The following is a 13,303-nucleotide window of genomic DNA, read 5'->3' on the forward strand; positions in this document are numbered from 1 at the left end:
TTCCCAGTCAGTACTCCTCCCCTGTCCTCCAGGCTTGTTTCTAACACCATCGGTGCCTGTTTTAGGACCTCACATACATCAAATCATACAATGTGGACTCTTCTGTGTTGGTTTCCATCCAGCATTAAGTTGATATTACTGTATATCCATACCATCTATTACTAAGAGGCCTCTTTGCCACTCAAATTAATGTGTGTCAAGTGGATTGCTTATAACACATTCTACAGAGGGTTTTGTCCTATTGAGTGTTGTGACTGCTGGACTGGGAATCAGAAATGCTGGCTCCTAGTCCAGAACCTGACTACAAGGTGACTTTGTGACATTCCCAAGTACTTGGCTGAAATACCTCTGCAGACGCATTTCAGTATAGGACTTTGTTCCTCTCATGAAGATATAAAGGAGTACCAGGTGACCATGTAGTATAGACACCTGACAAAACCCTGTTAGCCTTCCTGTGCTGATGGGTGGCCAATTCACAGAATTACAGTAAATCTAAAGAGTCATCATCATGCTCATCTGTTCTCCAAACCTCTCAAAAAAACTTGCTAACAAATATCATAGTGATTCTCTTAGTCTTTTCTCCAATATAAAAGTCCCCAGAGAAATGGCCAAAAACTAACAATCCATATGTGGTCAGGTGTTTGGCTTGGCCTTGAATTTCTTAAGAAATGGCTGAGGGAATGAATATTTGGAGGAACCTGTGGGTGTATGTTTGAATGACCCTGTTATGTTGTTTATATTTGGATTGGGGAGAGGGAGGAAGGGGAGGATGGATGGACGGACGGACAGACGGATGGACGGACAGATGAGTGAAGTGAGGTGCGTAGAATTGGAGGACTTAATACACTGTAGACATTGACAAAAGCCACAAAGGAAAAAATCCCATCTACATTGTACTGTGTAATACTAAAGCTCAAAGCAGTAGGGGAGCAGGACATTTCTAAGAGGTGGGTAGATTGCCTAACAAACTAGAAGGAAAAAAGCTTAAGGAAAATTACCTTCCTCTTGCGCAATTCGGGATCCCCTGTGGCCTCGGTAGGCCTTCCTGGATGAGAAGGTGCAGGGTAAAGATAAGCCAGTGACAAGTGCTTTAGCTTTGACCTCCGAGATACTTTGCACAGAACTTTCATCTCTAGGAAAGAGGCCACCTGCCACAGATACACAATCTCTTAAGTTGCATCTTGGATGTGATTGTCTTGTGGTTTAATTAGCTGATGTCTATAAAGCGCTTTGAGGGTAGAAAGTCCTAAGTGGCAAGAGCACAGCAGCCTGCATCTTGTAGCCAAGGTGCCACTTGCCAGGGATGTCACAAGAGTCCCTAATTGGTCCACTCAAAGGTGCTTTATCTCCTGTCCTCAGGGTTTTGCCACCTCTTTCCAGCATGGGTAAATCTTTACACCCTAGATCCAGTCATTAACAGTAACCAGTAATTTCCAACCAAGATGGTGCTGGCTTTGAAGCCTGGAATGCTGAGCTCACTAACAATCTTATCTCCTTTTCATTAAATGGCCCCTGTATTACAACTATGAGTCAGCCACCCCCAGCCCATATCAGCTAGTCAGGGAGGAGATCAGTGAAGTAACCGGAACCAAGAGGGCTCTAGTTACAGTAATTAATCTAGCTTTCCCCGGGCTGATGCTACTGTAAGCACCAGGGATCAAGAAATAAAGCTAACAAAATATTCATTCTACAATTGCAATTATAGATGTAGAACAGATACAGACAGACACAGCACCTTGTAAATATGTAAAATGCAAGATGACATCCCCAAAGTCTTATAAGCGTATTTCATTTAAAGCAAACTATTAGACACCTACCCACGAGTAGGCGGCTCCCCAGAAGCTTCCCAGTGCAGCTTCTGAGAGGTGCTTTCCTCTGCTCAGCCAGCTCAGACTGCGGCCTGATTGAACAGGGAAGTCCTCAAAGTTGCACAGGGCTAGACTGGACAGAGAGTGAGCATGTTCCTGGGCTGGGCCCCACTCAGGAGGTGGGGGGGCCCGCTCCTCTGTCCCAGTCAAAGGGCGGGCAGCCAGTGGACAACCCCTGGGCTGCTGTCTGGGGAAAGGAATGAGCTTCAGGGTGGCACAGACTGCACGGAGCACATGCGGTTCACCCCATAAAGGAAAGCGAAACGCTGCGCCTCCACACATCTCAAGCATGTCTGCTAGAAAGGGCTTTCTCCAGAATTTTTCATAAAAGTTTGTTTAAAAAGAAGATAACTTGCTTAAATCTGGCATTTCTCCTAAATAATTATGTTGTCTGTGTAGTTCACAGAGCCCTTTTTTGCCTAACTACAATTCTTGTTTTATGTCAACTATGTCCACCATATATTTAAATATAAATGAAAAAAAAAAAGACCTACTTATGTATAAGTTGCACTATACATGTCATTAAGTTCTCCTTTCAGGAAGTGAATACCTGTGATTTTTTTACCACCCTATGCTTTATTGACAACTAGGCACATAATGAAGACCGTGTTCTCATTTACTTTCCACGAAAGCTCTACTGTACTAGCTGGGCTTTGTCGCTGGTACCTGGGGCATGCATGTGGATGGATGCATTTCTTTCCATTTGTTCAGTAGCGCTTAACAGCTGCTGATCCCAAATGACAAATTTTACCAACTGCGATCCCATCCGAAAAGCGGGATCAGCGAGAGGAGTGGTCAGAGGGTCTTCAAGTGCCCATTAGGCAGCATCCAGGAGGACTGGACCACACATCCTGAGTCATCCAAGGAGGCTCCCACAGAGGTGACAGTGGCAACAGTGGGAGTGTCCACTGGTGTTTTTTTTCCAAGTCTGCACCATTGCTTATTGCCACATAGCAGCTTCCATAAGGGTGGTCACAGACGAGGCCACGATGCAGGGTCTGCTCGCACTGTCCTGCTCCCTCCGACACTTCCTCTCCACTGTCTGCACCCTCCTTGGGTCAGTGCTGACTGACTCCATTTCCCCAGGCTGCCTGAGCATTGTTTGAGCTCTGCTGGCATTCTGTCAGCGTCTGTTGACGGACAGTCCCACTGAGTCCTGCTTCCTGAGTAGACAGGACCGCCTGCTGTTTTCTTCTCCTCTCTTATCGCCCCTTGTCATTAAAGGAGAGGCCTGGCTTCCACTTCGCTTTGTGTGGATATACAGCAGCAAGGGGAACAGAGAGGGGAAATGTTCATTACCGCTATGAACGCCACAACATTTCTCACTGCGTGGACAGTCACTCCCTCTTTGGGAAGGATTAAACCAAAGGATAAATTCATGAGCATCTAAGGCTTCAAGCTACACCCAGTAAGAGAGATCGATATTATAGATTTTCTGGGGGGGCTTTCAGAATTCATTTTTTGTTATTTCCCAGTCTTACTCTCAACTCTCTGGAATCTTGACTAGGATGTTCTGTGCAACTTTAGAGCTTTTTCCTGAGGCTTTTTGTTGTTGTTTAGCAGCTCTGTCTTTCTGAAAAAGAAACACTACTCCGAGTCAAGCTTTCTTATTCACTCTACACTAGCAGAAAGTTGGATCAAGAACCAAATTCATTGGCATTCTTTTATTCCCTTGGAACCTGAGCTATTCCTCAATTTTGCTTTTCTAAGAAAAGTAGAAGGGGAAAAAAAAAGAATACTAAGTGCCACTCACGGCTCTGTATCTTAAATTCCTGAAGCTGTTTCGCCAAGGCTTTCATCAGTCTCAGCTTTCCTTATTAACATCCCTGTCTATACATCTTCTCCGATTTATAGCACTCAAGAGTCAGTTTCTTCCAAGATGTACATTAGAAATTTCACAATATTCTGCCAAAAGATCTCATACTCTTAAAATATTTCTCCACCTAAACAGATGTTCTTCGCAAACCTTATAAGCAGACCTGTTGAGGAAATGTAGCATCCAACACATAGTTTGAACTAAATATTGAAGTTTTCCCCAAGCAACCTCAGTGGAAAGGGGAGAAAATGAAATGAGACCGTGAACTTCAAAAAATCATCCTCTTCGATATAATCTACTTAATAGCATTCCCCACAATGGTGGTAGAGAAAGTGGTATAGAGGTGGGAGTGTCTAAGGGAATGAATGTGTTAAAGAATGATCAGAATAAAAGGAACGAAAACTAACCAGTGTGATTTTCAGGATGTATTGTTACCTAGATGGAAGAGATCTGAGGAAAGGGACCTTTAGTTAGGGTAGATGATAATGGCACAGTATGGTCTCTCTTTTTCTGGAGTTTGCGTTAACTACTGTGGGCTTGGAAACTGGCTTAATGACTTTTCCAGGATTTGGTCTGGCTCTTTATCAGTTCACTCTAACAAGAACATAAGCCAGGAAAGCCTGAAAAATGGCTGCAGCCAAACATGCCCTCCTCCATGCTGCTGTTTGCAACTCTGTAAATGCATGCCTAGATGATACAGCTAGAGGACAGCTCCTGAAGGTCAAATGAATCCACTGCAGTCCGTGAGTCAGAACTATGAAGGACCGTGTAGACAGAGACATTTTCTCCCTTCCCTCCTGCTGTTTTGCTGCTGTAAAATGCTCAGTGAAACCTAATTGAATTTGACAATTATAAATTACATATTGAAACCATATAGTTCACCTAAGGAATAGCAATGAAAATAGTGAAGACACCAGAAGCCAGAGTTCCGGAAATGTCATATTCACATGGAAATACTTTAAATTTTTCTCAAAGCTTTATTTTCTCTTTTTTCAAGGAAAGCTCCAGACCACCCAGTGCACGGAGTCCTTTTTGGAAACTGTACATAAAATCATCACTTTAATTCGGCTTTCACCCCCGTTGTCATATTAAGGCTGTAAGCATATGCATAATGAAGAAACTGAACTGTCAAAAAAGAAGAAAAGAGCGCAGTAGATAAGCTCATTCTTCTCTAGTCCTTAGGAGCTGATCCTAAGCTGATACCTTAGTGGAGGGGATTTGTGGAATTCAAATATCTTTAAGAGGGAAATAAAGATAAAAGGAATGTGTATCGTGGCCCACATTCCCCTCTCGGTCCTCAATGCCCCAGGCAGTTCTGTATGTGAGCACCAGCAGTTCGGACTCCGTTGTATGAGCACAGTTTCCACCGCCTGATTTCTTCTCAGGCTAGAGGAAGCCTCACTTAAAGAAGGGAATCCACGACCTGCTCTCCTTCTAGAGGTGCGTGCACTCTCCCACCAGGCCCTCCCCATGCCACCCCTTAAGTATATCCCGTGCCTAGAACCTTGCAGAATGAACCACTGACTATATATATCTTTTCTATAAATGACACAATGGGAAGAAGTAAGAAATTCCTTCAGGAACAGTTAAGTGTAAAATAAGCTGGAATGCTCATAATCTTTCCTTAAAAGTTGATTGGAACATAAGCTTACCGCCCAGTCCAGATGTCAGCCTAGGAGCAGCTGGCATAGAGAGCCGATGTTTTGTTCTGAGGGGACCTCATCCTTTTTCTTCCCAAGGTCCCTTGGTCTAATTAAATTTAAGGGAGACAGAGCCTTGGCAGAAGGTTAAAGGAAGCAGCTAGACTGCAGTGTTGGAGCTAGGCTCAGAACTAAATTGAGAAGTTTAAGTGGGTGCGTCTCTGGTTTCAATGAAATACTTTTATAGTGCATGGTAGCAATGTCTGTTTCTAAACCTTTGAAAACCATTTTTCTTTTTCCTTAATTGCAGTTCCCTGGTTGTTTTTATATTATGAGCTACTTGTAGAAAACTACAGGAAACGTAATTACAATACAAAGCTCCATTTCCCAAGCCTACCAAGATTATTTGAAGCCAAACTGGGTTTTAGGGTTTTGCTAACTATAAGTTCACAGCCCTGAATTGCATCGTATTCGGTGCTGGTTGATTTACAGCCAGTGTGATGTGATTAAACAATAACATGTTTCTCCACACCGTCATGGAGCTGCTACAGGATCGAGGGAGGGGAGGGATGGGCTGGCTGCAGGACTCCACATCGCACAGCTTCCTCTGGGAAGAAGAATGAGTATCTTTGTGTGATGCTTATAGCAAAATAGAAGACTTGTAGAAATATATACAAGCTTATTTAGGGAGGGGAAAGAAAAATAAATCACTTTGTTTTTCTGCTTATACTGCTGTTTCCTTGTAGTGCTATGTTAAATTGCTAATTACTAATTTTTGTATTCTACTTTTCCTGAAGAACCTGTATATGGACTTTTAGGACCAGCAGAAATAACTTGTTTTAGTATTACTAACACTCTGGGGAGGAAACTGGTACTTTAGTGTATTGTGAAATGCAAAGCGTTTGAAAAAGTCATGATGGATGATGAGAACGAGAGCGAGCGCGCAGTCGCTGTGTGTACTCTGCTCGAGCCCCATTTCAAGCCGGCAGTGCAGACGCTCAGTACATCTAAACAGCCTTCACTCTAGAAGGCTTCGCAGAGAAGGTGAGCTCCAAACGCAGGGCAAAGCAGGTCCCGCCCCTGCCCTCCTGATCCTTCCCATCATGACTCTAGAACAAATTCCCCGCCTGCCAAGTTTCAGAGAAGTGTGAAGACAGTAAGTGGGAAAGGCTTTCAGTGGCAGTTTGACTGTCTTAATTTCACATGATGAAACTCCTTTTAACCTATTCTTTAATTTGTACGTAGCTGAAATAGAGTAATCGAGTATTTCTCACCGTTAAAGATCGGCTGTTTTCATACTGCCATTCTTTTTATTTCAAGGAATCACATCTTACGTGCTATTTGATGAGTACATTTGTGTATGGAAAAGCTAAATGCTTATCTCATTTCTAAAAATGATGTATCTCAGTCTTTTTTTTTCTTCCCTCCTTTCCTTCCTCCCTTTCCCCTTGCTTCTTTCCATTCTTCTTTCCTATTATGTAAGTCATCTTGAAATTCTCATCTCAATCTTCATCTAAATCAGTCTTCCAAGAGCTGTAACAAAGACGTTGGTGAGTAGGGGCTGAGAGCAGGATTAATTTCTTCTCCACTGGTTTTTTTTTTTTAGCCAGTCTTCCTTCCAAGGAAGCCTCTTAAGTGGATGGAAATGAAATGCCCCTGTTTCCTCGTTTCCTCCAGTGGAGCAGTTAGGGAAGGCGGAAGGAGGAAGGCACTCCCAGAGGGGACGGTGGCGGGCAGAGCGGGGTCCTCCGAGTGCTGGCTGCAGCTCCGTGCTGGGTCGTGGAAGGACGAGTGGGTCGAGATTTGCATTTTCTTAGGAACAGAATCGAACCGAGTAATTAGGGGTAGAATAAAATAGACCTTGTATAGAGTCCCTGGACGCTAAGGCTAAGTATTGCTTCGTGAAACTCCAGTTTCGTTCTATGAACGTGCGCGTGTGCGGGAGGCAGCGTGAACTGACTTTGGTCGGAAAAGCTCAAAGCCACCTCGCAGGAAGAACAGCGCCCGGCTGCGGGCTGGGAAGGAACACCCACGGCCGCATTAGAAAGAGGGGGGCGCACGCTCCCGCTGCGACAGCTGGGTCCCCGAATCCTGGGACCTTGCACCCCACACCCCGAGTCCCTTCCCCACAGGGCTGGTGGCTTTGGGTAGGATGGGCGCTTGGCCCGGCCAGCCCTGCGGCGGGAGCTGAGCGACACGGGGACACAGGCAGCTGGGAGGGGCGCCTGGTGATTAACTCACTTCCCTCCTAGCCGGAGAAGCGCAGTAATTTGAAACAGTTCTCACAGTAGCGTCCCTGACAACTTAATGTAAAAAAAAAAAAAAAAAATCATTAAGAGTCCAAGGGACGCGTCAGGGAGAAGGGGGGTGGACGGGTGGAGGTGGCTGGGGCGAGCTGGGGACTCATCGCGGTCACGGCCGCACAGCGCATTCTTAACCGCGACCTCGTGATTTACGGCGCGGAGAGTCGCAGCTGAACGCGCACAGCAAAGACCGAAAGCAGGGAAGCCCGGAGCCTTGGGCGGCCAGAGGGAACAGAAAGGTGGGGTCCCCGGGGCTCAGGACCTGCTGCCCCTGACCTACGCCTGCTTCGTCTCCCCCTCTTCTTCCTCAGGACTTTCTGCAGGGCGATTGCACCAAAGCGAAACAGAAGCTGAACTGGAAGCCCCGGGTCGCTTTTGATGTGAGTATCTCTCAGGGCGCACGCCGCCCCGCTGCGGGGCCTGGGCTGCAGGGCGGCAGCTCTCAGGGCAAGGCGCCTGAGGCGCCCAAGGCCCGAAGGGCAGGGTGCGGGAGAAGGGAGGGGTGCGAGAACCAGGGACTCGGAGGCCTCTCTGGGGGCGACACCCGGGGTGGGGTGTCACTAGGAGAGGGTGGCAGAAGCTCCTCCCTCACGCCCACTCCTGTGTCGCAGGAACTGGTGAAGGAGATGGTGCACGCCGACGTGGAGCTCATGAGGACAAACCCCAACGCCTGAGCACGGCCACAGATTCCGGCCCCCCCTCCAGCTACAATCGCCTCGGTTACCGTGCAGACGCGCTGTGGGGATAGGGAGGGGCGCGCGAATCTGCGGGCCCCCTGCGACCCCTGCTGCCACTGCGCTGTCGCAGCCACAGGAGCGGGGCCACCCCGCTGAGGTTTGTAGCAGCCGGGATGTGACACTCCAGGGTTTGGGTCGCCTTGCTTTTCTCGAAGCCTCCTTTGAATGGCTTTGTGAAATCACGATGTTTTAATCACATTCACTTTACTTGAAATTATGTTGTTAGACAACAACTTGTGGGGCCTTCAAATTGTTTTTCTCTTTTCTTATTAAAAATGGTCTTTCTGTGAACTAGCATTTACAGGGTCAGTGTGGATGTTTTCTCCGAGTTATAAACACTGACGTAAGGGTCCCCAAACAAAAACCCCACAATCCAGGCCTTGCCCTGTTTTGAGAAAGCCCCTGGTGGGAGGACTCCTGCAAGGCTCGGGGGGCAGGGGTGCTGGGGCAGCCTCCTCTTTAGTCTCTGCCTGGGACATTTCTTTCCCTTCCTGGTGACAAGTCACTCTGGAAACCTAGCGCCTGCAGAAAGGAGGACTTCACACCCAAGCTGGTCTCTGTTGACTATAATTAGAACCCAGGGCTCTCAACATCTCAAAAGAAGGCTTGAGAAATAGAGGAGGGTCAGAAGAAGAAACTTGAAGGTAAGCAAATATTGTTGGAACATTCCATGGCAAAGCCCCCGGGTTACCTAGAGGTCTCTGAGCCTGCGCCTCTCCTTGTGGTCTAGAATCGTTCACACAGTGCTGATTTCCAGCCTCTTATTAGTACTAGGTCACTTTTAAAATATAATTTTAATGTATTCATTCCTCAATTTATGTTAAGTGATACATGCCAGACATTGTGCTAGGCACTTGAAGGACATCAGCTTTAATTTGAAGTTACAATAAAAAGGTTTAAGGCTCAGCCTCAGATCACTGGATCTGGTTTCGTTGAGTGCATCATTTAGGTGGCCTGGGTATGACCACAGGTGTGTGCTCCTGAGCTGTGTATGGCATACAGCAACAGGTAGGCTGACGCACACATGTGCAGGACACCCACAGGCAGCAAGCAGGGATTTGTGTACAGGTGTATACCTCTGCATGAAATACAGTATTTTGCCCTAAAACAAATTAGGTCAGGACTCTTCTCCCCCTCACTCCCCTTCCAAGCAAAATAAAATAAAACTTTATAGCAAATGGAATTCCAGCCTTTGCACATCTGTGTGTGTGTGAGTGTGGGTAGACTATTTCTGAACGTCTTCACAGGCAGGTTTATGATCTGGGGGAGGACTGAGTCTCCAACGGCTGGCTCAGGAGAGAGGGCCCTTTGTGTGGCTGCCCAGTTGCTGCGAAAGCATGCTGGCCGGGGTGGCCTCACCCTCGACAGAGCAGAACTGGGGGGCCTGAGCTAGCCCACCCGCTCCTCAGAAGCTGCCCAGGACTCGCCTTCTCTGTGCTCCCAGGCGGGATGCTGCTAATTGAAAACACATGGTCGCTGTGAGGCCGGGCCTCTGAGCCTGGGCAGGATGGCAGGCACACACACATACATCCACATGCGGTGTCACATCGGCTCAAACACAAATATCCACGCACATCCTTCACAAGAGCACACACACGCCACAAACATGCCATCTCACAGTCACACATTCTCGCAAACACTTGCAAACCCAACTCCCAAACCGCTGTCACACACATCCTCCCTCAAATCTCAGAGTCACATTCCCCTTAGTCTTGACACTGATGGGCAGACACCCCCTGTCCTCTGACCACCTGAACCTCCCTTCCCACACCCCGGAGATACCATTCCAGGGGCACTCAGGCTCGAGGTGGCCCCGTTTAATTCAGTGTTGCTTGTTTGGACACCTAGAATCAGGAGAGATTCTAGGCAGGGGTTTTTGCAACTCCGGTGGAGCCATGATGTTGAATTCTACTCCAAATGGACGGCAGCATCCGTGTTTGAAGGAAATTAAAAGTATTTTTGGTTGCAAACTTCTCACTGCTCCTGCACCCTGAGTCATGGAAGGAGGGGGTGTTCATTTGGCTTCGGGTTGTGTATGTCTAAAAGGATAAAAAGAGAACAACAGATTTACTTCGGTATTTTTTGTCTATTTCTGCGCTACAAGAGAATTTCATGAGGACATCCTTCAAGACAATTCTATCAGGTTTCTTCTATCTTAAATCGCAACTAAATTTCAGTGAACGTATTTTTTCCTGTTCTGCCAAACTTTGGCTGTTCATTGCAAATGTTATACAACATTTTCCACCTTGATTTTTTTGTAAGGCAAAACTGAGAAAGTTAAACCTTCAGTACACTCACATACCCTGGCAAAACAGCTTTGCCCGAGTTCATGCTGGAAGTGCCTGGAGTTTTTGCTGGAGGTGCGTGGAACCCGGCCCTCCCAGCGGCCATCTGACCTGAAAGCCAAGCCCCATTGCTGGCTCTCTCTGCTGCCCTTTGTCTTTAAGGAATTACGAGTGAGCTAGGCCCAGCATAATAAACCTGTCACACCTCTGCAGCTGTTTAGGGGCGCAGACTGGGCAGTGCAGGCCGCACGACCTTAAGGGAGCGCTAAAGGGCGCGGGCCGCTGGTGCCTCGCACAAGATGGCTCCTTCGGAAGGCCGGGTCCGGCCTTGGCGCCGACGTGGGGCGGGTAGGCTCTGGCAAACCCTACCGAGGCGGCTTTGGGTTCTTTTTCGCCCCTTTTAATCACCTTCACCTACACCAACCACCTCGAACCCAGCCAGTTGGAGGGCTCCTGGCAGATTCGAGGAGTGTTACTGTAACACTGTGTTATTAGAGCTTGGAGCAGGCAGCAACACTTTAAACATTCACTTGAAAATAACCTTAAATGTATTGTTTACAAATAACTTTTTAACATCCTCCCCCACAAATCTCAAAGCACCCTCCGCACATTCTTTGTATGTGGGAATTCCTACTGGGTAAATTCTGTGTTAAGGCGCAGCCCATACAGGACCATGTATTTTCCATGACCTGGAGCCATGATTGTCTGTGGGTAGCATAGAGGGGTGGCGGCAGTGCCCATCCAGGTTTTACAAAACGAGTGTCCCTGCGTATGTATGGACGTGCCTTAGAAAGAGATCTTCACGTCTATACATGGCACCCGCACCCTCCAAAAATTGTGGATTGTCCTCAGGGGGTTAGCTAATACTTTTCACAAGCAGCAGCGACAATGGGGCACAAAGCGGTGCTAGGAGCAGGCCCACCGTCCACAGTGTCCCCTGAGAACACTCGAGGTCTGGGCCTGATTTCCTCCGTGAGTTGGAGGCGTCCCCGCCCCATGCCAAGCTGGCCCGAGGCCTCCCCGCTCACACCCCGGTGCCTGGGCGTCTTCAAGGGGCTGTGCCGTCGGGGTTATTACTCGCGATTGGATCTCGGGCCGTGTTGCTTTCCTCGGGGCCCCCGAGCCGGCCCGGGGGTCTGCACCGACCAGGCCTGAGCTACAGGCTTCCCCTGCAGGGCCCGCTGGGAGCGAGCTCTATCCCCAAAGCCCATTTCCAAGTCGCGGGTACGACTACGACGCTGGGGCAGGCTACCCCACCCTTACCCCTTCGGCAGCCAGAGCGCCTATGCTGAGAGCTGACGACCCCGGCCTGACCCCAGGCCCCACCGCCTAGTCCCGCCCTTCCTCCAGGGTCAGGGGTCACACACAGCGGACGCCCAGTTCTCAGCTGCCCCTTTGATCTCTGAATTAGGGAGCCAGCGGGTCCGCTTGGGCGTGCTCTGCTATGGGCACTGGGACCCCTTTACTGCTTCGGAAAAGAGCCCCGACGGCAAGTGGGAAGGCCTAGACTGCCCGCGTCCCCGCTCCCCAGCTCTGCGACAACCGGCCAGGCTCTCAGCCCCGGGGCTTCCCCGCTCTGGTTTTGAGGGAGGGGCCGGCAGACCCGCCACCGCGCGTGCGCACGCGCCGGCCGCGAGCCCCCAGGTGCAGGCCTGGGCGGCTGCGGCCCTCGCACTTGTCCAGGCGCCGGCGGCCTCGCGCTCCTCAAGCTCCTGCTTGGGCAGAGATTTGGGGCTGGACTGAAGCACTGTGGTTCATTACAGCATCCCCTCGCCGTCAGCAGTCCTGGCCACGCGAATGCGCCAATGCGCTCAGGCGCACGCAGAGACTGGTGCGGCAGCCTTCGGGCCAAAGGAAAGCGAGCAAAGCTGTTTGGGGAACTGGGACACGCAATTGAAGTTGGGGCTGCACCGACTCCCTCCGCTTCGGGGGAGCCACGGGCCCGGGCAAGCCTAGGAGGAGGCTGAACAGCCCGAGGCCCGGGCGGGAGTGGCGGGCCGCGGGCAAGAGAATGTATATTTGGAAGGGGTCAGGACCTCGGCTGGAGTCTGGCTTTTTATGGCGAGGAAGCCGACTGGGAAGGGCCTTCTGGCGAGGCTTTCCTGTTGTGCCACTTTTCCCCGGCAGCGCCGGGCGCGGGGAACGCGGGGCTGCAGCGCGGCGGGGGAGGGGCCTTTACCCAGCGGCTCGGAGGACTCGACTCTGGGGTCGCGCCTGGCGGGTAGGCCCGCCCAGGAGCCAGCTGGCAAATGCAACGGACTGTCACGTTATTCCGCAGCCACCAAACACTTACTGTAAATCACTGTCCTGCGCCTCCGGGAGAATCCGTCGAACCTGAGAGGGGAGAGAGGGTGGGGGTGGGCTCGCAGGAAGCCCCACAGGCAGCAGGGACTGCTGACCCAGGACGTCAACCGCTCCAGTTCTCTTTGGGAATTTCTAGCACCCAGAGTGCCCTAACTGTGGGAATCACGGTGGGGCCTCTTCCTCCTAAAGTCTCCCTGGGACGACTGGCGCGCCACCCTCGCCTCTGGGTTAGCGCACACACCTCCTCGCGATAACCAGCACAGCCATTGTGAGGCCCGCATATCCTTAGAGGGTGATGATAATAATAAAAACCACTGGATTCATGAGGAAGCCCCTGGCCCCGGCTTCGC

General features: G+C 49.6%; 1 protein-coding gene and 1 long non-coding RNA gene across 2 annotated transcripts in view; one reads left to right on the forward strand and one right to left on the reverse strand.

Moving 5' to 3' along the window:
- GMDS (GDP-mannose 4,6-dehydratase) overlaps positions 1-8,661 on the forward strand; it is a 648,894-nt gene extending 640,233 nt beyond the window's left edge. Inside the window, exons 10-11 of the mRNA XM_017497517.1 lie at positions 7,939-8,007; positions 8,239-8,661. Of these exons, the coding sequence (XP_017353006.1) occupies positions 7,939-8,007; positions 8,239-8,301 (132 nt within the window). The 3' untranslated portion in view covers positions 8,302-8,661. The remainder of the gene's footprint in view (positions 1-7,938; positions 8,008-8,238) is intronic.
- Positions 8,662-10,160: 1,499 nt separating this feature from the next.
- Positions 10,161-13,134, reverse strand: LOC108281821. Its single transcript, XR_001816156.2, has 2 exons — positions 12,943-13,134; positions 10,161-10,403 (listed from the first exon to the last, which is right to left on the reverse strand). It is a non-coding gene; the product is annotated as an uncharacterized LOC108281821 (long non-coding RNA).
- Positions 13,135-13,303: the final 169 nt, after the last annotated feature.

Source organism: Cebus imitator, unplaced genomic scaffold (assembly GCF_001604975.1).
Source record: "Cebus imitator isolate Cc_AM_T3 unplaced genomic scaffold, Cebus_imitator-1.0 Scaffold231, whole genome shotgun sequence".
Taxonomy (NCBI): Eukaryota; Metazoa; Chordata; class Mammalia; order Primates; family Cebidae; genus Cebus; species Cebus imitator.